The sequence below is a fragment of the Carcharhinus amblyrhynchos genome, chromosome 3 (assembly GCF_965287045.1).
Source record: "Carcharhinus amblyrhynchos chromosome 3, sCarAmb.v2.hapA, whole genome shotgun sequence".
Classification (NCBI taxonomy): domain Eukaryota; kingdom Metazoa; phylum Chordata; class Chondrichthyes; order Carcharhiniformes; family Carcharhinidae; genus Carcharhinus; species Carcharhinus amblyrhynchos.
The window spans coordinates 26389376-26414296 of NC_137326.1; the positions used below are offsets into that span (position 1 = coordinate 26389376).

Genomic DNA, 24921 nt, shown 5'->3' on the forward strand with positions numbered 1-24921 from the left:
TGCAGAGCTGAGGTTGTAGTTATCTTGATCTTTATAAAGTAGCACCACATCATGGAATGTATTCATTTAATATGAGTTATCATTCAACTCATTACTGGATTGGACCTGCACTAGGACAAAGCAAACTAAGAATGGGACAGGCTGAAATCAATGCAAATTTTCAAAGAGGAATCAAACTATACCACTGGAAATATTCATTGGCCTACGCTCTGATATATCTGCAATCAAATCAGATTCTTATTAAAGGATCACCGTCATCACCAAGGTTTTTCAATAATTATTTTTGAGAAGGTTTATTGACTGAGGAAATATGCTACATACGTTTTGGGTGAAAAATTGGCCTTGTTACTGCCCATTTTCTGCGTCCCAAGAGCTCCAAAATAGCATTTGTGGTGCAAATTAAGGCAGATGCCAAATTAGTAAGGACATTAACACAGGCACAGTGAACATATGCTACAGGAGATTATGTCGTCAATCAGTATTAAATAACAAGTTGACACCAGGGTTGCCATTTTGGAGTCCAATGTCCCAAAAAAACCCATCTCTTAATTCTGCACAGCTAAACATGTATTCAGTAGATAGGACCTCCCACTATGCTAATTAAAGCAATTATCTACTTATACAAGTTGGCTGGTTTCTTCCAGCTGTTACTACAATCCTTCAGGTATTTGCCATTTTTGATTCCAGTCAGGAGCCCCTGCTCGCTCAAGGCATTCAGGTAGCAATTCCTCTATCTCATCAAGGAAGAATGTTGAGACATCTGGGCTTCATTAAGAACATACCTACTGAAATCAGCCAAATAGTAACATGGTGGCTACCACTGCTGCCTCACTACGCTGGGGACTTGGGTTCAATTCCAGCCTTGGGAGACTATGTGGAGTTTGCATGTTCTCCCTGTGGCTGCATGAATTTTTCGAGGTGCTCTGGTTTCCCCCCGCTGTCCAAAGATATGCAGGGTGGATGGATTGGCCATGGTAAATTGCCCTCAGGTGTCCAAAGTATTGTAGGCTGGGGGATTAGACAGGTAAATATGTGAGGTCACAGGATAGGCCTGGGTAAAATACTTTATTGGAGAGTCGGGGCAGACTCGAAGAGCCAAATGGCCTTCTTTGGCACAGTAGAGATTCTATAAATACAATTTCAGCGAGGCAAGGACTTTATTGCCAATGGCTGTGGGGACGACTATGAAAATCAAACTTTATGCACCTGGCTCCTTTTAAGGCTGCAGCTGGAGATATGTGCAACATCCTGCAGTTGCGCATTAGCTATTGTGTGACGTCCCTGAGACTTTCTATTCACAGACAACGAACAATATTTCATTCTCTCTGCACGAGACAAGTAGAACGAGCACAAGGCTTCAGGATGCCAGCTTCCACATGAAGGAAAGTGTACGCACACATCCATTTTCAGGTGCTGAATGCCACTCTTGTTACTCACACAAAGTGGCTGTGGTGGGAGAATCAACCCAGCCTGGTGTTTTAGGTTCAAGCGATTTATTGCAAGATACTTCCTCAATTCTACTAACCTGAAAGAAGTTCTCTACAAAAAGTGTTCCAGCTGTATCTATTTATAAGACAATGAATGTCACTTGTTTAACTAACAATTCCCTTAACACGATAATTGCCATACACTGTGATTAACAGTACATTGACAACTGCTCCCTATATTAGAATGGAAAGGTATTCCATACCTTCAAGGTCAAGCTTGACTGGCCATAGGCAGTGATTCATACAGATCAATACCCAGAATCCTGGCAGCATTCAAGATGCTTTCACTTTGTGGCAATTTGTTGTACAAGCTGAAACTAACTTACCATGTGAAACTAAAGGCTGGTTACAGAGTGACCAGGTGTTATTCACAAGACATGGCTGATGGCTATGTTGCGCAGTCCATGCATGTGTACAATGAAATCCACCATGCCTCTTATGAAAGATGATAGGGAAGACAATTGCCACGCTGAAACATTGCTTCCGCCACCTGGATTACTCTGTCCTGGCAATATGCATGTTAAGACTTACAATGGTCTGCTGCATGCTGCACACTGCACCTCGCCATCAAATCTGAGTCAGATTCATGAAATTAAGAGACTTTGAAAGAAAAAGTTGTTCAGAAAGGTTGCTGTCACAGGTTTGCATCTGTGGACAGCCATCTGGGAGCATGATTCTTAAAGGCCCATCCTCAAAGATTTTAGAAGCAGTGTCACCTAATATTTTCTGAATACAACTTAGTCACAAAAATTACAAACAGGGATGGTGGAAAATTGTTGAAAGAGGGTTTCAACTGTTTTCACTGGGTTACAACCTCTACAGTAAATCTGTCAGATCCAACTGAATTTTATGTTGGAAAATAGTTCCAAAATCAAGGGTATGTTACAAATTAATATGGAGAAAAAACCCAAGGGGCCCCTTTGGGAGGCACGGTGGTTAACATGTTGTGACAGGGACCCAGCTTTGATTTCAGCCTTGTGTGAATGTCTGTGTGGAGTTTACACTTTCTCCTTGTGTCTGCATCGGTTTCCCATGGGTGCTCGTTTTCTTCCACACTCAAAGATGTGTGGGATCGGTTGACTGGTCATGCTGAACTCTTCCTCAGTGTCCCAAGATATGAAAATTCAGGGGATTAATGAGGTAAATATGTGGGGTTACACAGGATAGGGCCTGAGTAAGATGCTCTATCGGTGTACACAAATGGCCTCCTTCGCACTGTAGGGATACTATGATTCTATATCAAATCTAATCGCACAATCTTTAAGAGAAAGAGTGGTAAAGTGGAATTATGGGCCAATTAATGACAGATGCAGGCAAGAATATAATGGACACAAGAGAAATGGCTTGTTAAACTGCATGGTTTCAATCAGCTTTCGTAGGGAAGTGGAGAACAAAGTGCCAACACAAAAATGAAGAGAACGAATTTAGTGGATTTATTACAGCTTTAAAATTACAATAAGAAAAACGGAACTTAAATAAACAATAGAATCATGGAATCCCTACAATGCAGAAGAGGCCATTCAGCCCATTGCTTCTGCACTGACTTTTAATAAGAATATACCGGCCAGGCCCTCTCCTCCACCCTATCCGCAAAACCCCACACATTTAGCCTGCTAAACCCCTTACCTACACATCTTGGTACACTGAGGGGCAATTTATCTTAGCCAATCCACTTAACCTGTATATCTCTAGACTGTGGGAGGAAACCAGAGCACCTGAAGGAAACCCACACACAGTCTACAGATCCAAAACAAAAAAATTGCAGATGCTGCAATCTGAAATAAAAACAAAAAATGCTGGAAAAATGCAGCAACTCAGGTAGCATCTGTGGAAAGAGAAACAAAGTTAATGTTTCAAGTTCATTCTGACTTCGTAACTGAATAAAGGTAAAAACACTTTGGGTTTTATGCTGTTGAAAAAAGGAGGGTCGCATGCAGCAAAAGGGAAGGTCTCGGATAGAATAGATGGTGGGGCAGATTAAATTACAAAGACGTTATGGAATAAAATGCAAGGAGAATAGGAATGATAGTAGGGGAGGAACAAAGCATTGGTACAGAGTAGGTGTGGAGTCTTCCCATCCTGCCCGCCACAAGAATTGTAACAGGCAATTGGACCATGCAATGGCAGGTTGACCTCAAATGGGATTTTCCAGTTTTGGGGTAAGCATACCCAGAAAATCCTGTCCAAGATATTAATAGTCTGCAATTTGCTTTTAGATTGTGCTGACCTTTATTCTACTACTGGATGACCACTTTGCAAAACACCTATTTTCAGGTATGACCCCAAACTTTGGTTGTTTCCCATTTCACTTTGCTCTCTTGCTCATATTTCTGTCTTCAGCCTGCTGCAATGCTCTAGTGAAGCCAAGTACAAACTTCATAAACAGTACCCAATCTTCCAATTAGCACTTTACAGTCTTCGGGTCTCAATTTAAGCTCAACAACTTCAGGCCATGAACTCTGTCCTTCATTTTGTATTTTTTTTCCATAGTGCCAACCTGCATCTTGAATTACTTTCAGTTATCTTTATTCTACTATTAACGCATAAAAACCACAAGGTCTGTTTTTCAGTCATGGGATGTGAGCATCGCTGTTGCCCATTCCTAACTGCCCTTAGAAGATGGCAGTTTTCCACCTTCCTGAACCACTGCAGTCCACAGGATGCAAGTATTGTTAGGGAAGAACTTCCAGGTGCAGCAATATAGTCCCGAGTCAGGATGATCTGACTGAAGGTGATGGTGTTCCCATGTATTTGCTGCCTTTTTTCTTCCAGGTTAGGAAGGTGCTGTCAAGATTGAAGATTTTAACATCTTAACGTATTTCATTTAAAAAGTAACATACAATACAAACAGCAGATAATGGCTAGTTTTTTGACAGCTAATAATATAAAATGGTCACCTGGCTTTATCAAAGTATTTCCCAGTATAAGCCATTCCAGCAGCAGCTCCCAGACCCTGTCCCAAAGATCCAGTCGCAACATCAACAAAAGCTAGTTTCTGAAAAGACATAAGAGGCAAAATATGACTTGGAGACAAAGACTACAGAAAGCAATACCCAGTAATGCAGCAGAGCCGAAAGAATGTAAACAGGCAACACTCTCAACTCCCATTTTTCAAAATAACTGAGTATGCAATTCAGGTATTTAGAATTACTTTAGAAATCCTCCCAAGTAAATGTGATATTTTCTTGAGACTCACCGGAACAGGGTGCCCTTCAAGAATGGAACCCATTTTCCTCAGTGTTTGTAACTGATCTACATTCAGGTAACCAACCTCCGCCCAGGCAGCGTACAGAATTGGAGCTGCATGGCCCTGAAACCAAGAAAATAGAATTTCCAAATGGTACTTCTTAAATATGCATCTTGCACTTTAAGTAACTTTGTCTTGGGTAAGGTGATCAGTTGTTCCATATTGCCCAACTCTAATAATGCTGATATCAAAAAGTATAAAATCAAAATGCGAACAGAAATTTGAGTTAAAACAAAAATGCTGGATAAACTAAACAGGTCTGAACAAAGAACAGTACAGCACAGGAACTGACCCTTTGGCCCAACAAGTCTGTGCCAATACAAATAACCCTCTAATATTTTCTTTTCTCTACATGGTCCATATCCTCTATTCCCTGCCTATTTATGTGACCATCCAGATGCCTCTTGAATGTTGTTATAGAAACTGCTTCTACCACCTTCAGACTTTCACCACCCACTGTGAAAAATTTGCTCTTTTAAACCCACCCCAAACTCACTCTCAATTTATGCCCCCAAGTAATTGACCCTTTGATCCTGGGAAAAAGACCATCCACTCTATCCAAGCCTGTCATAATTTTGTAACCCTTTATCAGGTCAGCCCCCTCATTCTCCGAAGCTCCGAAAAAATAAATCCAAGTTTGTTCAACTTTTCTTCATAATCCATACCGTCCAAATCAGGCAACATCCTGGTAAATCTCTTCTGCACCCTTTCCAATGCATCAACATCCCTCCAGGGGTGTGATGACCAAAATTGTACACAATACCCCAAATGCAACCTAACCAAAGTCTTAGACAGCTACGACATGATTTTCCAATTCCTATATTCAATGCCTCAACTGATGCAGGCCAGAATGCCATCCACCTTCTTGACCACCTGAGTTGCCACCTGCAAGGAACTGTGGATCTGCATGCCTGGATCCATCTGTATGATAATATTTCTAAGTGCTCTACTATTCATTGTATACTTTCCTTCTGCAGTAGATCTTACAAATCGCATCACCTCGTGTTTGTCCAGGTTAAGTTCCATCTGCCATCTTTCAGCCCATGTCTCCAGCTGATTTATACCCTACTGTATCCTCTGACAGTCCTCCTCAGTATCTGCTACTCCCCCAAATTTGCAGACAATACAAAAATTATCAGACAAATTTACATTTTCCTTCAAATCATTTATATATTACAAACAGAGGCCCCAGCACTGATCCTTGTGGAACACCGCTTGTCACAGACCTCCAGTTAAAAAAAAGTACCTTTCCACTGCACTTCCACTTCAGCTTTCTTGCCCAAGCCAGTTTTGCATCCATCTTACCAGCTTACCTTCGATCCCATGTAAGCCTGCCATGAGGAATTTTATTGAAGGCTTTACTCTAGTCCTTATATAAAACATCCATTGTCCTGGTCAATTTTTCTTGTCACCTCTTCAAAGAAATCAAGTTTATGAGACACACCTTCCCCTTCACAAAACCATGCTACCTATCACTAATAAGCCTATTCTCTTCCAGATGCAAGTACATCCTGTCCCTAAGAATCTTCTCCAATAATTTCTCCACCGCTCATGTAAGGCACACAGGTCTATAATTTCCTGGACTGTCTCTTCTTAAACAGAGGAACAATGTTGGCTACTCTCCAGTCCTCTGAACCTCACCTGTGACTAAAGAGGATACAAAGATTTTTGGCCAAGGTCTCAGCAATTTCTTCCCTCGCCTCTCTCCATATTCTGGGATAAATCCTATCTGGCTTCAGGGACTTGCCCACCTTAAAGTTTTTCAAAATCTCAATACTATCTCCCTTTCTATCTCAACGTGTTCTAGAATGTCAATATCCTCTTTCTATAGTCACCATCCACTGCATCCTTCTCCTTTGTGAATACTAATGCAAAGTACTCACCCCCCTCATCTGGCTCCACATAGAAATTCCCTCCGCTGTCTGAGTGGAGTTACCCTTCCCTTAGCTACCCTCTTCCTCCTTATAAAAAAGTTTGGCAGCATCAGGAGAGAAATTGAGTTAATATTTTGAGTCCATTGATCCTTCTACAGAATGCTTTCTCGTTCCACTACTATCCCTCTAGTTGTCATCTGTACTAGCCTTACTTGGTCTCCAAACTCAGCCAGAAGGATCCTTTTCATGAAGTGGGGTTGGCTGTTCCCACTATTTTCAATACTTTGTGGACCTTCAGCCTGTTGAGGCAGAGAGCAGGTATGCACAAAATATCAGAGCAGTATCTTACCACTCCATCAAGGAAACAGCTTTTCCAGCAGAAGTCAGACATTATTTAAAGATAGATGATCAGTTTAGACTAGCAATTTTTCTAAATATATCTGACTGCTGTGTGATTCCTTGCTGTCAAGAGATTAGTACAATGGGCCCATTTACACCAAGGTACAATCTGGCACTCTGGAACACAGTTAATGAGGTTGATCAGAACATAATGGCACTCCACCTTTATGGAGCCAATGGAAAGATGACTGGTAAGTAATATTGTCCCAACTACACTTCTGACATTCACATGGTGAAGATGCACAAAATGTTCCAATCATACTTTATTATGTGAAAGAGGGTGAATGCCAGACAAAACCAACCCCATTCCAAACTCCAGCTCACTTTCTGGCTTCTCTTTAATAACCAGAAATTTTGGATCCATGGGTATTTTAAAGTTATAAATAACAAAGAAAATTACAGTACAGGAACAAGCCCTTCGGCCCTCCAAACCTATACTGACCATGCTGTCTGACTGAACTATAATCCCCTATCCTTCTAGGGACCATATCACTTTATTCCCATCCTATTCATGCATTTGTCAAGATACCCCTTAAAAGTCACTGGCGTATCAGTTTCCGCTACCTCTCCCAGCAACAAGTTCCAGGCATCCACTACTCGCCGTATAAAAAATCTGCCTCGTACATCTCCTTTAAATCTTGCCCCTCACACTTTAAACCTATGCCCCCTAGTAATTGACTCTTTCACCCTGGGAAAAAGCTTCTGACTACCCACTCTGTCTATGTCTCTCTCAATCTTGTAGACTTCTATCAGGTCGCTCCTCAACCTCCGTCGTTCTAGTGAGAACAAACCAAGTTTCTCCAACCTCTCCTCATAGCTAATGCCCTCCATACCAGGCAACATCCTGATAAATCTTTTCTGTACCTTCTCCAAAGCTTTCACATTCTTCTGGTAGTGTGGCGATCAGAATTGAACACTATATTCGCAGTGCGGCCTAAGGTTCTATAAAGCTGCAACACGACTTGTCAATTTTTAAACTCAATGTCCTGGCAGTTTGAAGGCAAGCATACCATATATGCCTTCTTGACTACCTTTTCTACCTGTGTTGCTGCTTTCAGTGACCTGTGTATCTGTACACCCAGATCCCTTTGCCTACCAATACTCTTAAGGGCTCTACCATTTACTGTACATTTCCTATTGGACTTGCCAAAATGCATTCTCTCACATTTGTCTGGATTAAACTCCATCTGCCATCTCGCCACCCAAGTCTCCAACCGACCTATATCCTGCTGTATCCTCTGATGGTCCACATTGCTATCGCAAATCCACCAATCCTTGAGTCGTCCACAAACTTACTAATCAAACCAGTTACATTTTCCATATATTATATAAAGGTCCCAGCACTGATCCCTGAGGAATGCCACTTGTCACAGCCCTCCAGTCAGAAATGCACCCTTCCACTGCTACTCTCTTTCTTCTTTAACTGAGCCAGTTTTGTATCCACATTGCTAGCTCACCTCTGATCCCATGCAACTTCACCTTCTGCTCTAGTCTGCTATGGGGACCTTATCAAAGGCTTTACTGAAGTCCACGTAGACAAAATGCTCTGCCCTACCCTCAACCATCTTCATCACTTCCTCAAAAAAAACTCGATCAAGTTAGAGACACAGCCTCCCCTTCACAATTATTTTGCCTCTCACTTATACGTCTTCTTATTTCCAAGTGGGAATAAATCCTGTCTCTAAGAATCTTCTCCAATTATTTCCCTACCACTGACGTAAGGCTCACCAGCCTACAATTACCTGGATTGTTCTTACTACCCTTCGTAAACAAAGGAGCAACATTGGCTATTCTCTAATCCTCTGGGGCCTCCCCTGTAGCCAGTGAGGATACAAAGATTTCTCTCAAGGCCCCAGCAATTTCCTACCTTGCCTCTCTCAGTATTCTGGGGTATATCCTGTCAGGCCTTAGGGATTTGTCTACCTTAATGTTTCTCAAGAACCCCAATACCTCCTCCTTTTTGATCTCAGCACGACTCAAACTATCTATACACTCCTTCCCAGACTCATCATCCACCAAGTCCTTCTCTTTGGTGAATACCGACACAAGGTACTCATTTAATACCTCGTCCATTTCCTCTGGCTCCAGGCATAGATTCCCGCTCTTGTCCTTGAGTGGGCCAACCCTCTCCCTGGCTACCCTCTTGCTCTTTATTTATGTACAAAAAGCCTTGGGATTTTCCTTAATCCTGCTGGCCAATGCTTCTTCATGACCCCTTTTAGCTCTCCTTAAGTTTCTACTTTCCTTGTATTCCACACTTGCTTCAGGTGTTCCCAGCCTCCCAGCTTTGACAAATGTTTCCATTTCCTCTTTGACCAGGCTCACAATATGTCTCATTATCCAAGGTTCCAAAAACTTGCCATACTTATCTTTCATCCTTACAGGAATGTGCCAATCCTGAATCCCTATCAACTTACCTTGAAAACCTCCCACATGCCAGATGTTGATTTGCTCTCAAACATCTGCCCCCATCTACATTCTTCAGTTCCTAATTGTTGCAATTAGCCTTCCCCCAATTTAGCATCTTCACTTGATGAGTACACTTATCTTTATCCATTAGTACCTTAAAGCTTACTGAATCGTGGTCACTATTCATGAACTGCTCCCCTACTGAAACGCTGACCACCTGGCTGGGTTCATTCCCCAACAGCAGGTCCAGTACAATCTACAATTTTAAGAATCCCTCCTGGATACTCCTTACAGAATCTGTCCCATCTATGCCCCTAACACTAAGCATGTCCCAATCAATATAGGGGAAGTTAAATCTCCCACTACAACAACCCTGTTACTTTTACACTTTGCCAAACTTTGCCTACATACCTGTTCCTCTATTTCCCGCATGCAGTTTGGTGGCCTAAGGTAAACCCCCAACATTGTGGCAATACCTTTCCTATTCCTGAGGTTTACCCATATTGCCTCACTGTATGAGCCCTCCAAGGTGTCCTCCCACAGTACAGCTGTGATATACTCCTTAACCAGTAGTGCAACTCCCCCATTTCTTTGATCCCCTCTATCCTAGAATATTAAGTTGCCAATCCTGTCCTTCCCTTAATCAAGTCTCTGTATTGGCAACATCATCATAGTTTTTAGTACTAATCCAAGCTCCAACCTCATCTGCCTTACCCATTACACTTCTCGCATTGAAACAAATGCATTTCAGTCCACTAGATCCTTTTTGATAGCAACCTCACCTTGCCTGCTCTCTCTCAGGTGACCCTACTGTCTGGTTCCCCTTCAGCTAAATTCAGCTCTGCTTTGGCATGGGGTTGGGAACCAAACTAGTTTAAATCATTTTCATGTGACACTAGCAAACCTCCCAGCCAGAACATTTATGCCTTGCCAGTTTAGGTGCAGCACATCCTTCTTGTACAGGTCCCACCTGCCCTGGAAGAGACTCCAATGTTCCAGATATCTGAAACCCTCCCTCAGCTGTTTAGCCACATGTTAACAGACGAGACTAGCTAGATTCATTATGATCATTTTCATTCAGAGTTAACAAGAGATTTTAGGGAGCTTTTTAACATAATGCAGGGTTTCTGACAGAGAGATTAGGGAAGGAATGTATTCTGGTTGGGAAGTCAGTGACAAAAGATGATCAATTTAAAGGTAAGAAAGTGAGGGGAGTTTAGGTGAAATTTTCTCGTAATGGAATTTCTTGAAGCTCAGAATACCCGCTAGAGGCAGAGACCAATACACTTTTTATAGGATATACAGATAACAATTTGAAAAAAAGGAAGGCGAAAGGGTGCTGGGGGGGAACAATGGTATTGAGTATTATTTTAGGAAAGTTCTAGCAAAACAGCCAGTGACATAGACATGATTTGATTTATTGTAACATGTATTATTGTACAGTGAAAAGTATTGTTTCTTGCATGCTATACAGACAAAGCATACCATACCATACATAGAGAAGTAAAGGACAGAGTGCAGAATGTAGCATTACAGTCATAGCTAGGGTGAAGAAGAAGATCATTTAATGCAAGGTAGGTCCTGAGTCCTGATGGCAGCAGGGAAGAAGTTGTTCTTGAGTCAGCTGATCCTCAGACTTTTGTATCTTTTTCCTGACGGAAGGTGGTGGAAGAGAGCGTATGTCCAGGGCGTGTGGGTTCCTTAATTACACGGCTGCTTTTCCGAGGCAGCGACAAGTTTAGACAGTGTTAATGGGTGGGAAGCTGGTTTGAGTAATGGACTGAGCTTCATTCACGAGCCTTCAAGTTTCTTGTGGTCTTGAACAGAGCAGGAGCCATACCAAGGTATGATACAACCAGAAAGAATGCTTTCCATGGTGCATCTGCAAAAGTTGGAGAGTCATAGTGGACATGCCAAATTTCCTTAGTCTTCTGAGAAAGAGGCACTGGTGGACTTTAATTATAGCATCAGTATGGAGTGACCAAGACAAGCTGTTGGTAATCTAGACACCTAAAAACTTGAAATTTGATTGGTCTTCTTATATGGTGTCATCTTCCTTGTCTTCAGATGTGATGTTAGAGTAACAGGAGCCAGTGATTTTATAGGCCTTTTTAGTTGAAAGAAACCTTCTCTTAGTGGGGACCTACAGGTCCTGAACACCCAGCTTCTTTAGCTCTGATTAGTAATGAATGCACAGTACTTGTAAAACAAAAAGGAGCCCTGTCCTCTATCTACTTCAAGCTAATTATCTTGCATAACATTTCTTCAGTTTTGCAGTTAGAGCATCAACCTGGCAGAGAAAAGCCACAAGGAAAAGCTAGGCAATTGTAATAACACTGAGTTAACACATGGCAGAGTAGCGTGTAGTGAGTGCCCTCTTCACTTCTTGTTTCTGGATGTCAAAGTTGACACTTAATAAATAAGCATGGCTAGTTATTTTTATTTGTTATTGAAAGATTTATGAGCTTTAGCAGTATATGCAAATGTTTCAGCTAAACAAATAAGTAGGTAGCATTGATGTTCCAGTCCCCTTCCAGTTGACAAGTAATACATCTCTGAAAAGATTTTAAACAAAACTTATACTGTATTTCAGATTAGACTGGTCTCGAAAATCAGCAGAGTTGTGTAACCTCAATAATTTAACCCATATTGAATACATGTGTGGATGCAGATCATTATATCCATGCCTCAAAGTCAGTTATTATCTTTTCAACAATAGAATCTCACATTATTACATCTTCTTCAGTCTATGTAATAATTTGTTAAATCTATAGCTCCAAGATTCACTACGAAGATTACAAAATTATCTGCTCTGTTGCAGAGTACCCGCTGCAGTTAAAATATAATAGGTCTTCCTTACCTGCCAAATTGATAATCCAAGTGTAGAGCAAGAGTCATGGTGACTTTAGTGGAAGACATGGTGGCAAAATGTATTTATATGTTTCTAAAGTTTACAATGGCAATTCTTACCTTTGAGAGTACAAAGCGATCATTGTTCGGATTCTTAGGATCATAAGGTTTGTACTTCATGGCATGGAAGAATATCACAGACATAATTTCGGCTGCACTGCAGCATGATGTAGGATGTCTGTAAACCAAACAGCATGCTGACACTTGACACAGTTCATGTTCTGGCATTAACATTTAAACTTTGCAGCATTTCCTTTCAGGGTAGGCAATTACTTTAGATCTTTTCAATACCAATTCAATATTCTTGCAAAATGTTATTCCAGAAATTTGTATTAAATAATGCAATCAGTTCTGAGATCTGTGTTACTGGAATAAAGTTAAAATAAAAATTCTGTTTTAAAACTGTGCTATACCCATTTGTGTGTCCAACTTTTGGCAACAAGGAAAATCTGGGAACATGTTGAACAACTATGAGCTCAACATTGAACTTAGTTATTAAACAATTATGAACTTCCCTGATAAACAGGCTTATTCATAAAATAATTCAAAATCCCTTTCTCGAGTAGGAAATGCTTCTAAAAATAAATACGTTTCAATTTTGTTTCATTTTCATATTTTAAAACAGTCAAATGGAACAAGGTGCATGTGAAACTTTAGCTAAACAAATGAAAATAAAATTACTTTCAGGAAACCAAACAATAATTTGAGTAGCATTATGCCACAGGTTTCAGCATTCCGACTGATTATCTTTGTTAACTAGAATTCAAACTTGTTTAAAAACCTACATTTTGGTTAATATTTACTCCCGTCAGATTTTCACTTGCTGGAATCTTAAAAGGAAATGCCAGCTAACCACAAAAATATTTTCAACAGATGAACAATATTTTAAATTTGTTAGACAGAAGCATTTATTTGCTCATCTAACAGAAACTTGTACAGCATTTAACCAAATTAACAAATTGGAACACTGCACACTACATTTAATTTTAGTAAATACTCTTCATTCATGCAGGTTAGAGCACATTCTATTTTGTTCACATCCGCAGTTCCATCAGACAAAACCTCAAATGGAACTGGAGTACTTAGACATACCACATGTTAAATATTAATGTTTCACATGCTCCAATCTTGAGCAATCCTTTCATGCTATACTTAACCATGTATCCATCAAATTCTGTGTCTTGTTACTGTGATCTAAACCTGTAACAGTACATAGATAATAAGAACAAAAGTAAAATACTGCATTTAAAAAAAAAATCATTAATGGGATGTGAACCTCACTGGCAAGGCCATAATTTAGTTATCTCTCCTAACTACCCACTAGAAGGTGGTGGTCACTACTCTTGAAAGTAACTTGGTGGATCGCCAGGCCATCCCAGAAGATAATTAAGGATCAAGCATGTTGCTGTGGGTTTGGAAATCACACAGACCTAAAAGACACCAACGAATCAAGTGTTTTTGACCACAAGACAGTATTTTCATGTTCACCATTATTGGTACTAGTCTTTTATGCCAGATTTATTTAATTGAATGTAAATTCCTTAGAGGTCATGATGAGATCTGAACTCAAATCTCCAGCCTTCGAGACTGTTACACCCCTTTCAAGATTACATGTAGTTAAGATCAGATCCACAATGATTCTAAAGCATTATCTTCATTTTCTATGGTTAAAAAGATGCTCAGTTTGCTCAAATTTGCAAATACACTACTTTACGAGCAGCAGAAATGAACTCTGAATAATTTCTCTATTTCAGAATAATTGTTTTTAATCAACCTTCAATATATTTTGTTCCAATAATCAATCCTCATTAAGGAATTAAGTGCATCGATTTGGACTTTTGTCTCTCCTCGGACTTGGGGGCAGGTAATACACAGAAGTGAAACAAAGTTCCTCCAATGATTCAAAGAATATAGACAATATAAGAGCAATAATGATTCTACTGTCCCACGTTTGACCTCTTCTATGTTGAGTTAGTTGATCCCAACTGGGGCAGGAGTTAAGGTTCTCCCTTTGGCCTCAGCACCTGAAACTGTGTCCAGGAATTATAAGAACCTTATCCTGAAGCCACTACTAGAAATGTTGGGAAACAACAAAATTAGAGTCGACTTTGATATTATATGTAATCAAACCGCTCACTGTTGAGACACATGTCACAAGCAATAGCATTTGGGGATGTCTGTATCCATGGAACTATATTCCACCAAAGCAGAAATTATGAAAAATAAGCTGCAAAATGAAACAGGGTTACAAACTGCGTAATCTTCATTTTACAGGAAAAGCAAATGTTCATAAGCCATATTTCTTTGTACTATAATAGCAAAAAATAGGAAAAGGAAGTTCTACAATCCTACACAATTAGAAATTAATGCCCCAAATTTCCAGAAGACCATTTTATAGTACTCCAAGCTTACATTTGGTACTATCAGTTCTGCTTCACTTGAGTCATTCTTGCCTTTTCACTATGCTTTATTTAGAGACAGTTCAAAAAGTCAAATAGGAATTGTTCAAAGCTCGATCTATTCTTGAAAGCCTGAATCTCTTTTCCATCACTAGTTTTCTCACTTTTATTGAAAGCAGTGATTTCTTGCCAGTGTGTATATATAGATACTGGTGCTTTTCTTTGACTGTGATTGTTGGCAGACTATTCAACTAAAAGGAAAAAAATCACAGCTGAGGCCTTTCCTGTTTTCACCTAACATTGATACACTTTCATTAATCACCAGGTAGCAGTCCCCTGCCGACTGTGATGACCCCAACTAGATAATCAACTGAACACAGATTGAGAACTTACCTTATCTGTGTAGCTCAGTTTTCTAAATTACTAACTGAACATTACTTATCCCTGAACACACCTAAAACTGTACAAGTTATTTAACTGCATAACTTTACATACCTGTCTTACATTTAAAAGCCCTGCATCAAAATGTGATTGTAAGGAAACTCCCTGCTTCAAATAGCAGAGGAACCATCAAAAGGCCAGTATGAGGATCTTGTCACTAAGTCATCAATATCATTTCAATGACCGATGAAAAACAAGTTTACGCATCAGTTCTCGTTAAGATAATCCAGTTAACACTCAAAGGTGAGACAACAATCGGTGTACAATAAGCAACATGGCTTCGAAGTCAGGAATCACAGGGAACCAAAACAACTGGGTAGAACTATGAAGAATAAATGCTTGCCACCTAGATTTACACTTCTGAATATTAAAAAAAATCCGCATGTATTGTCTTGTTGAAATATAAAACACCCAAATAAACTCCTTTGTTTAAACCTGTCTCTACTTGGTCTTTGAGGCATTTCCCGAAGATCATATAATCAGAGCCACGGCTAAATGTTTATAGATAATGAATTAAAGGTACAGGTTAACTTTTCCTTTCTGTTCACGGGACAGGGACTGTCTTTATTGATTCCGAGTCCTCGTGAATTGGAGAGCGGCGAGGGTATGTGTGTGAGTGAAGAGAGGGTTGTGAAGGGTGAGTTGGGATGTTGTCCTCTCTCCGGCCGCCATCACAGCCCCCCGGGGCCCCCACAACACAAGCACAACAACCCCCTTTTTAATTCATCATTATCCTCCCGAATAAATCCTGATGCTTTCTAACACATGGTCTCCCCTTCACTTCTCGCCCATTTGGGTTTGGCGGGGTTTTGTTTTTAAATTTCACACAGAGAGTGACGGTTGAAATTTAAACCGCAGGTCAGCGTCCCGCCCCCTTTCCTCCGGCCGGAGCGGGCTGCTCAAAACAAACACCCTGTTCGAGGACAGCCATCCGACATAATCCCCCTTTTAATCATCCCGCCGGCTGGACACCTTACCCCGAGCCGGCCTCACTGGTGGCGGTTATGGAGTGGATCCTCAGAGTATTGGCCATGTCCTTCAGGGCCTGCAGGGTGTTGGCGTCCGGTCTGTGGTAACACGCCATGGCCGGGCGGCTGGGTCTCGTCGGCGGTAAACAAGTGAGAGACACAAGACAGCTGTGGAACCCGAGTGCTGCTCTCCTGGGCTTGCGATCAAAGCCGGCAACAACGCTCAAGGCAACTTCCTTCCTGCCTCCTCTCTGCCGTCCACTGACACCGACTGAGAGGAGGGCGCGGATCAGGCCAGCCGCCTCCTATTGGCTTCCACCGACAAACTGCCAGAGCACCGCCTCTGCACACATCGCCAACCACAGCACAAATCCCTACACACTCAACTCATAGCACTCCCTTATCTTCCCTAATCCTGCAACACTAACTTTATTAACATTGCTGGGAATGTAGCTACAATCAAAAATAACAGCTGCAACTTAAATTAATATCTCAAGACACTTCACAAGAAATGTGAGGAGACATGAATTGACATCTGGGCTAAAAGAGATATTAGGATAGGTGATTCAAATGCCTAATAGCGTGGGATATCCCACTCGAAAGTTCCCATGGGCGATATTCATTCTTTTACTTTGTCACCTAACAACCAGGCGTCTGAACCATACCATTACAACTAAAGAGGGAGAAACACTTAGAGGACCGCAGTATATTTATTTGAAGGGGAAGGAAAGTCTTGGGGAATTATTTTTTCTTCAAAGTACTCAACATTTTCAGACAAGAAAATAATAGTGTCACCAATAGACTTTTATAGTTTTTGCTGACATGATTTTAAAGTTTATTTATTAGTGTCTCAAGTAGGCTTACATTAACACTGCAATGAAGTTGCTAGGAAAATAGTAAAGTCACCACACTCCAGCACCTGTTCAGGTACACTGAGGGAGAATTTAGCATGGCCAATGCACCTAATCAGTGGGCTTTTTGGACTGTCGAGGGAAACTAAAGCATCCGGAGTAAACCCATGCAGATACAAGGAGAACATGCAGACTCCACACAAACAATGACCCAAACCGGGAGTCAAACCTTGGTCCCTGCGAGGCAATAGTGCTATCCATTGTGCCACCATATCACTCATGGGAACTTTCAGTTGGGATATATCATTCTGTAAGGCCATTTGAATCATCTATCCTAACATCTCTTTTTTTGCCTGGGTGTCAAAACAAGGCAAGCATTAAATGCCATCTTAGATAATCACAAGTATCCTGAATCAACATACATTAAACATGAATTATATTGAGGTCAATTGTAATTGATAAAAAGGTACATTAAATGGAAGAATAAAGTAAGATAACTATGACATTTCAGCAATTAAACTCAGTCATAAAGTCCTTCAAAACTCTCTTCCTCACAAAGCATTTCAATTTCTCTCATAGGATGTAGTCTGATCCACAGTCAACAGCAGTGCAAACCATGGGCACATCTTCACCACAAAAGGCACACATCTGCAGATCTTACCCAACTCAGTCTGAATGCTGTAGATCTACCAATATTAGCTTCAAGTAACAGTAATAGGTGCAGCAACTTATTCTCAGCTTCTGGATCTAGGCTCTGCCTTGTTCAGATTTCCTGTTCTGCACCAGTAAACTCATCAACTGCTACTCTGCAGCTTGGATTGATCTGTGTCCTTTTATATTTTTCAATTTGGTATTGTAAAAAGATAAGATTAATTGATAACCTCATTGTGAAGTCTCCCTTAGGCAGAAGCGATCATAATATGATTGAATTTTACGTTCAGTTTGAAGGAGAGAAGAGTGGATTCAAGGTTAGTCTCTTAACTTGAATAAGGATAATTATGAGGCATGAAAGCAGAGCTCGTTAAAGTGAATTGGCAAATGAGATTAAGGGACAGGTCAATCAAGATGCAGTGATGGATATTTAAAGGGATATTTCAGAATACACAGAATAGACACATTTCAATGAGAAAGAAAAATTCCAAGGGGAGGGGAGTTAACTACCATCTATGGTTAACTAAAAAAGTTAAAGATGGGTGACAGATCAGAAGATTGAATCGAATATAGCATGCAGCAAAGGATGATGAAAAGATTAATAAGAAGGGAAAACTAGAGTACAAGAGAAAGAAGGCTAGAAATATAAAGATGGAGTATGAGTTTCTATAAATAATTAAATAAGAAAAGAGTTAACAAAGTAAATGTTCATCCGATGGAAATTGAGTCCAGGCAATTAATAATGGAAAATAAGGAGATGGCAGGTGAATTGAACACCTATTTTGCATTGGTCTTCACTACAAAGGATACATGTAACATCCCAAGAATGGCTGTAAATCAGGAATTGGAAGAGAGGAAGGAACTCAGGGAAGTTGCAATCACCAGGGAAGTAAGTGGTATGTATCAAGTTGTTGGAGTTGCCGGCTGACAAGTCTCTAAGGCCCAATGGACATCATCCTAGGGTCTTAAAAAAGGCAAAAAAGATTATTCTTAAAAAAAAGTTAATAATATTCTTACTTCAGAGTGGGAAGAAAATGAATATCGACACTGTGCTGTGGCGTTTTCCGGCAGTATAAGTAATTACAATGAATAATTCTACTGAAGGCCAATTGTGTTAACTGCTTGGGTAGATTTCTGATTTCTGATTTATGTTGCTGACATAATTGCTGATATGTAAAATCTCACCTCTCAGTGTGATTTTTATTTCAGTTTCTCTGTTGTTTTGTTTGCTACTTCTTTTCCTCAGTATTTTTCAATCTGTTTGTAGTTACTGAGAGCCATTGCACCATTCCGCTGCTCAGTTGGATTTCTGCATATTTTCAAAGTATGTTCAAACAATGAATCATTTTTGCTGCAGGCAATTTGAAAGTTTGTGAACTTGGTATTCAGCAGGACTAATGAAAACAAGTAGGATTCACTTAAATTGAAGTCTGGAATTTGCTTTCTTGAGTAAAAGAATTGTTTTCCTCTTTTCTCACCAATTCACCACTCTCCAGTCAATTCTTCTGGTTATCTTATTTGAGCAGACTTTAATGAGTGCTGGACACCATCTGGTGGTACTTTGTCCAAATATCTATTGTTCGTTTATAAATTTTAATAATGAGTGACTGCTGGATAATTGATCATAGGCCTGGGCGTGAGCGAAGAATGCATTCAAAGCTGAGCTCAATCTTGTCTTTACTCAAAATCCATACTTACACAATTACACTTGGCACTGTGGCTATGCTGCCTTGATTGATATCAACTGACTTGGAATTGAACATAGAATGCATGTCTAAGCATATTTTCTATGCTCTAATTGTAGGACTTCCAAAAAGTCAGAGGAGGCAAAGTCCTGGTTGGTACCAATACCAGCTTTCTCCTCCATTTCGATTGTACTGTGACTGGCGAATGCACAGCTGCAATTCAACAAGTGCTTATGTCAACAATACATTGTAGTTCCTCATCTTCTTTCACCAAGAAAGATAAAAATAGCCAATATCTAATAAAAGTTGTATTTATACAATACCCCAACATCATATCCTGTATCATTTGATACTTTACACTTATGAACAAAGCCATTTTCTGTTCTTTAAAGGTTCACTAGCCCTGAACAAAAGCTGCACCCTGAAAGAATCTGCCCTTTGGTCCCTCTAATATTATCGTGGGCCAAATTTTCATCTTTGAGGTGGTAATAGGGAATTGGGAGATTTCCCAAGTGCTGGCAAAAACTTTGGTCACCAAATCAGTATCTTCTAGAGAGAAGTATTGCTTCAGTAGCACCAGGCACACAATATGAAGCATTGGATAAAACCATTGATGGCAACAGCCTCGGGACTGTGGAGAGATTCTTGTATCTTGACAACGTGCTCTCTAAGAATGCCACAACTGATGAAGGTACACACGCACCTATCTAGAGAGCAAGTCCTGCCTATGGCCAACACCATGATCGTGTCTTAAGCTGATGACTAAAATCAAACTCTACCACACTATTGTCCTTATCACCCTGTTGTTTGGCGCATAATTCTGGCTGTACTATAAGCACCACATCAAAACTCTGGAACCAAAGACACCTGAGGTACATCATGAGAATTCAATAGCAGGACAAGGTCACAACCAATGAAATCTTCCATCTCAACAGCATAGAACCCACTCTCCAGAAAATTAAACTTAAATATACTGACCACACCTCCTGCATGGATGATTACAAAATCCCCAAACAAATCTTCTATAGGCAATTGCCTCAAGGTAAAAAACACCAAGAGGACCGGTACAAATGACCAAAAAGACAACCTACAAATGAATCTTACAAACTCCTGCATTGCAGTCAGATAGCTCTTGGAGAAATACTATAGCCAACTGGCTCACATGGAGGCAAGCACTGAAATTTGTTTCAACCTATTCCAAGGACCTTCTACACCAAATTTGCCAAATCCAACCTGCCCAGAAGACAAAGGTGGTGCATGTGCAGAAATTTCCACAAGCACCAACAACAATATGAATTGCCAATTCTGTGGACATCCATGCTGATCCCACATCATGCAAAAACCTGTAGATTTATTCATAAGACAATCAGAAAAATATGTAATAACTTTGAACTATTCAATGAAGTTGCCCAATTCATAGCAACATAACTGGGCATATAACTTGAGTAGATCTGGTTTAATGTTGTTTTGTTTCTTGCTCATACTTTTCCATCTACAAAGCTAAATTGCAGCTGGACCATATGAGTTGCTCTTGTATCAAACCATCTTATCCAACTTCATTATTGCGACTTTTCATAGTTATTAATATTAACAGAAAACAAAGAACAAAATGTTTATGCCAACAAGAGTTAAATTCTTCGCACAAAACCCTAGATGGAAAACAAAATAGGATAATCAGAACATCCTGAGTGCCATCAAACAGAGCTGACATCATATTGCCTTCAGTGTGCTTCTTAATGTTTGCATGACAAAGCACTTTTGCAGCAGAGTAATACTAATGCTTTGAGTATAAGGATTGTCCAGCAAAGCATAGTACAGCAACTAACTCATTCACAGCATTCATGTCCTGCGCTCTCTTTATCTACAGTCAAGGCCTTTGAAATGCTCTACTGTCTCCAGGTTTTAGAGGTGACATTCAGTTTGATATATTGATAGCTTGCATGAAGTTCTCTGGAAGGAATGGCATTTGCAGGTAAGAACCCTATTGAGTCTATTAGAAATGACAAAGAAAATCAAGGAATCATTTTGTGGAAATTCTTAAAATCAGTGCAGAGAGCTGTACAAATAATGAACCAATTCCACTTTGAGTCAAAATATAAAAATGCACATTTATACACCCACATATAAAAACACTTTCCGGAGACTTTATTCAAAAGGTAAATCACAAAAACAAAAGGCAACTTATATGTTGTTGCTTTGATAGAATTTATAAACAATGATTGTGCATCATCATGGCAGCAAATTATATCATATCAGTTGACATAGTAATATCTGTATGTAAAGCTCTTCTGTAACTTGTATGTAGCATAGTGAGTCTTCAAGTATTTGTTACCATTCATCAGTGTGTGGTTGGTTGGTAAGTCTGAAGAACCCAGTAACACATGATGGCAGCTGTGGAAGTAAAGTCACAGTACAAATGTGAAGATTGGAACCATAGTAATTTGCTTCAGTGTAGAGATCACAGAGTGGAACCAGTCTGAACATTGGGAGAAGGCAGAAAGAAGAAATTGGGGCAACACAAGTTGTCTGCTACAAACCATATTCAATGCAGTGATACACAGGGAGGTAGTAGGGCCCTTGGGGAGCAACGCTAAAAAAAACTGACTAGGTAACTGGATCAGTGGTCAGTGAGAATATTGATGGTTCAGGATTGGGCTGTGAAAGCCATTTTGGAATCAAACTGAAAGGTTGGGGAGCTATATGAATGTCATGATGCAGTGCCCAGACAAAACAGCTTAATAGGTGGGGAAAAGGAAAATTGCACCATACAGGATACAGCACCATCGAGTTTCAGAGATACAAAACCTGGGGCTGGGAGTGGTGAAGAATCCAAAGAGCTTCTACAAATACATAAAGGGCAAAAGAGTAACTAGGGAGAGAGTAGGGCCTCTGAAGAATCAACAAGGTCATGTGTGGATCCACAAGAGATGGGTGAGAACATAAATTAATATTTCACATCAGTATTTACTGTTGGGAAAGGCATGGATGTTAGAAAACTTGAGGAAACAAATAGTGATGTCTCGAGGAATGTACATATCAGAGAGGAGGTGCTGGAAGTTTTAAAGCACATCCAGATAGATAAATCCCCAGGACTGATGAAGTGTATCCCAGGACATTGTGGGAGGCTGGGGGGGAAATTGCAGGTCCTCTAGCAGAGATACTTGAATCACCGACAGCCATAGATGAGATGCCTGAAGATTGCAGGTGGCAAATATTGTGCCTTTATTTGAGACGGGCTGCAGGGGACAGCCTGGGAACTACAGACCAGTGAGCCTAATGTCTGTAGTGGGTAAGTTGTTAGAAGGTATTCTGAGGATCAGAATCTACAGGCATTTGGAGAGGCAAAGAGTGATTAGGGAGTTAGTATGGCTTTGTGAGTGGAAAAACACATCTCACAAGCTTGATTGAGGTTTTTTGAAGATAGATGAGGACAATGCAGTTGATGTTGTCTACATGGACTTTAGCAAAGCCTTTGACAAGGTATCGCATGGTAAGTTATTGCGTAAGATTAAATCTCAAGGATCCAGGTGAGGTAGGCAAATTGATACAAAATTAGCTTGATGAAAAAGGACAGAGGGTGGCTGTAGAGGATTGTTTTTCAAACTGGAGACCTGTGACCCTGCCTCAGGAATCGGTGCTGGATCCATTGTTATTTGTCATTTATATTACTAATTTGGATGAGAATTTAGGAGGCATGGTTAGTAAGTTTGCAGGTGATACCAAGATTGGTGGCATAGTGGACAGTGAAGAAGGTTATCGGGTTGCAATGGGATCTTGATCAATTGGGCCAGTGGGCTGACAAATGGTAGATGGAATTTAATGTAGATAAATGCAAAGTGATGCATTTTGGTAGATCAAACTAGGGCAGGACTTACTCAATTAATGGTAGGACATTGTTCTATAACTTTCCTCAATGTACAGGCTTTTTTGCAAGGACATAGAATTGTGTTTCTTGGATTTATCCATTGGTAAACCTGACAGACAGGTGGTGAAGATTAACATAGCCATTGGAAACAAGGAACTCCATTGAATTAATGCATCAAGCGTATTTCATGACGATCAAAAGGATCCACTGAAGCTCTGGAATACAATAGAAAATCAAGTCTGCATAAAGGTAAACTTCAGGAGCTGCTGTTTAAAGTTAGTGACATTCAGACAACAGTCTAAAGAGTCCACTAATTGGTTTGTAAGCAAAGTTGTTAGAACACCATTGAACTAGCCAGATCAAAGCTTTCCAGATCAAAAATGACATGATATCAATCCTGTGTGGAAAAATGTAAAACATAACCCTATCAAGTCTGTCCATGACTACAGCTTAAGTACCCAGGCAGATTCAATGATCTGAGGAGTTTCAAAGGTGATGCTGTTTTGCATTTAAGAGAAGATGCAATTCCTTCATTTGACCCACCTAAGAAGTGCAGTGTAAATCTCATGGAAAAGCTGGTGACTGAATTAAATAATATGGAATTAAATGGCATTATTTGTGCTCATGATGTGGAGATGCCGGCGTTGGACTGGGGTGGGCATAGTAAGTGTCACAACATCAGGTTAAAGTCCAACAGGTTTATTTAGAATCACGAGCTTTCAGAGCACGGATCCTTCACCAGGTGAATGAAGGAGCTGAACTCCAAAAGCTCATAATTGCAAACAAACCTGTTGGAATATAACCTGCTGTTGTGAGACTTATTATTCATGCTGACCGCTATAGCTTTATTACATATGTACTGAAGAAAGATCATACAATTCAAGTGTGTTTTGACCCAAGATGTTTGAACCATGCACTTAAGAGGCATCCACATTCCAACATTCGAAGAATTAAATCCATAACTTTTTGGAGCAAAGTTTTTCTTTAAATCAGGTGTAAAATATGATTATTTATTTATCAGAAGGATCACAGGAACAGACTATATTTAAAACACCATTTTGGAAGGTATTGTTTCCAGAGATTGCCATTTGACTTATCTGTAAATTGAGACTTTTTCCAGCAACATATTGATAGGATCACCAAAAATGTTCCAGGTTGAATATGACATTTCAATTCTGGGTCCCATGACCGAAGAAAATGATCAAAACCTTTACGTACTGAGAGAAATGGCTGAAGATTTTGTTTCTAAACAGCATATAAATGCAAGCCACACTGATTTTTTGACTGAATACCTCCTGATCCAGACAAGGTCGAAGGCAAACAATCAATGCCCACGCCTTAAAATGGAGAAGATGTCTAGTGTTATTCAGTTTCTTAGCACTTTATATGTCCAACTTTCCAACAGCATTGTCATTGAAAAAACTGCTAGGAAAAGGTGTTTATTTGTGTGGCAAAAAAAACACTTCCTTGAATCACTTCAGCAGTTACTGTCAGAGAAGACAAGTCTTCAACACCATGATCCAAGAAAGTAAGTCTTGGAAGTTGATGCGTCACAGAAAGGGTTAAGAGCCTGCCTTATGCAGGAAGGAAAGCTGCCAGCATTTATTTCAATAAGTTTTTAATTTACTGTTTCATGGGATATGGGTGTTTCTGGTTAGGTCAGCATTTATTGTCCATCCCTAAATGCACTCAAAAAGGTGATGATAAGCTGCTTTTTTGAACTGCTGCAAGACAT

General features: G+C 40.1%; 1 protein-coding gene across 2 annotated transcripts in view; it reads right to left on the reverse strand.

The window, feature by feature from the left end:
• Positions 1 to 16435, reverse strand: part of LOC145337675 (transketolase-like) — a 43748-nt gene extending 27313 nt beyond the window's left edge. The window contains exons 1-4 of one of the 2 annotated variants that reach the window (XM_080182500.1): positions 16144 to 16435; positions 12387 to 12504; positions 4684 to 4797; positions 4385 to 4482 (exon numbers count right to left, since the gene is read on the reverse strand). In XM_080182500.1, coding sequence (XP_080038626.1) covers positions 4385 to 4482; positions 4684 to 4797; positions 12387 to 12504; positions 16144 to 16250 — 437 coding nt within the window. In that variant the 5' untranslated portion in view covers positions 16251 to 16435. Of the gene's footprint in view, positions 1 to 4384; positions 4483 to 4683; positions 4798 to 12386; positions 12505 to 13483; positions 13503 to 16143 lie in introns of those variants that run through there. The other variant, XM_080182507.1, reaches the window with a different exon arrangement.
• Positions 16436 to 24921: the final 8486 nt, after the last annotated feature.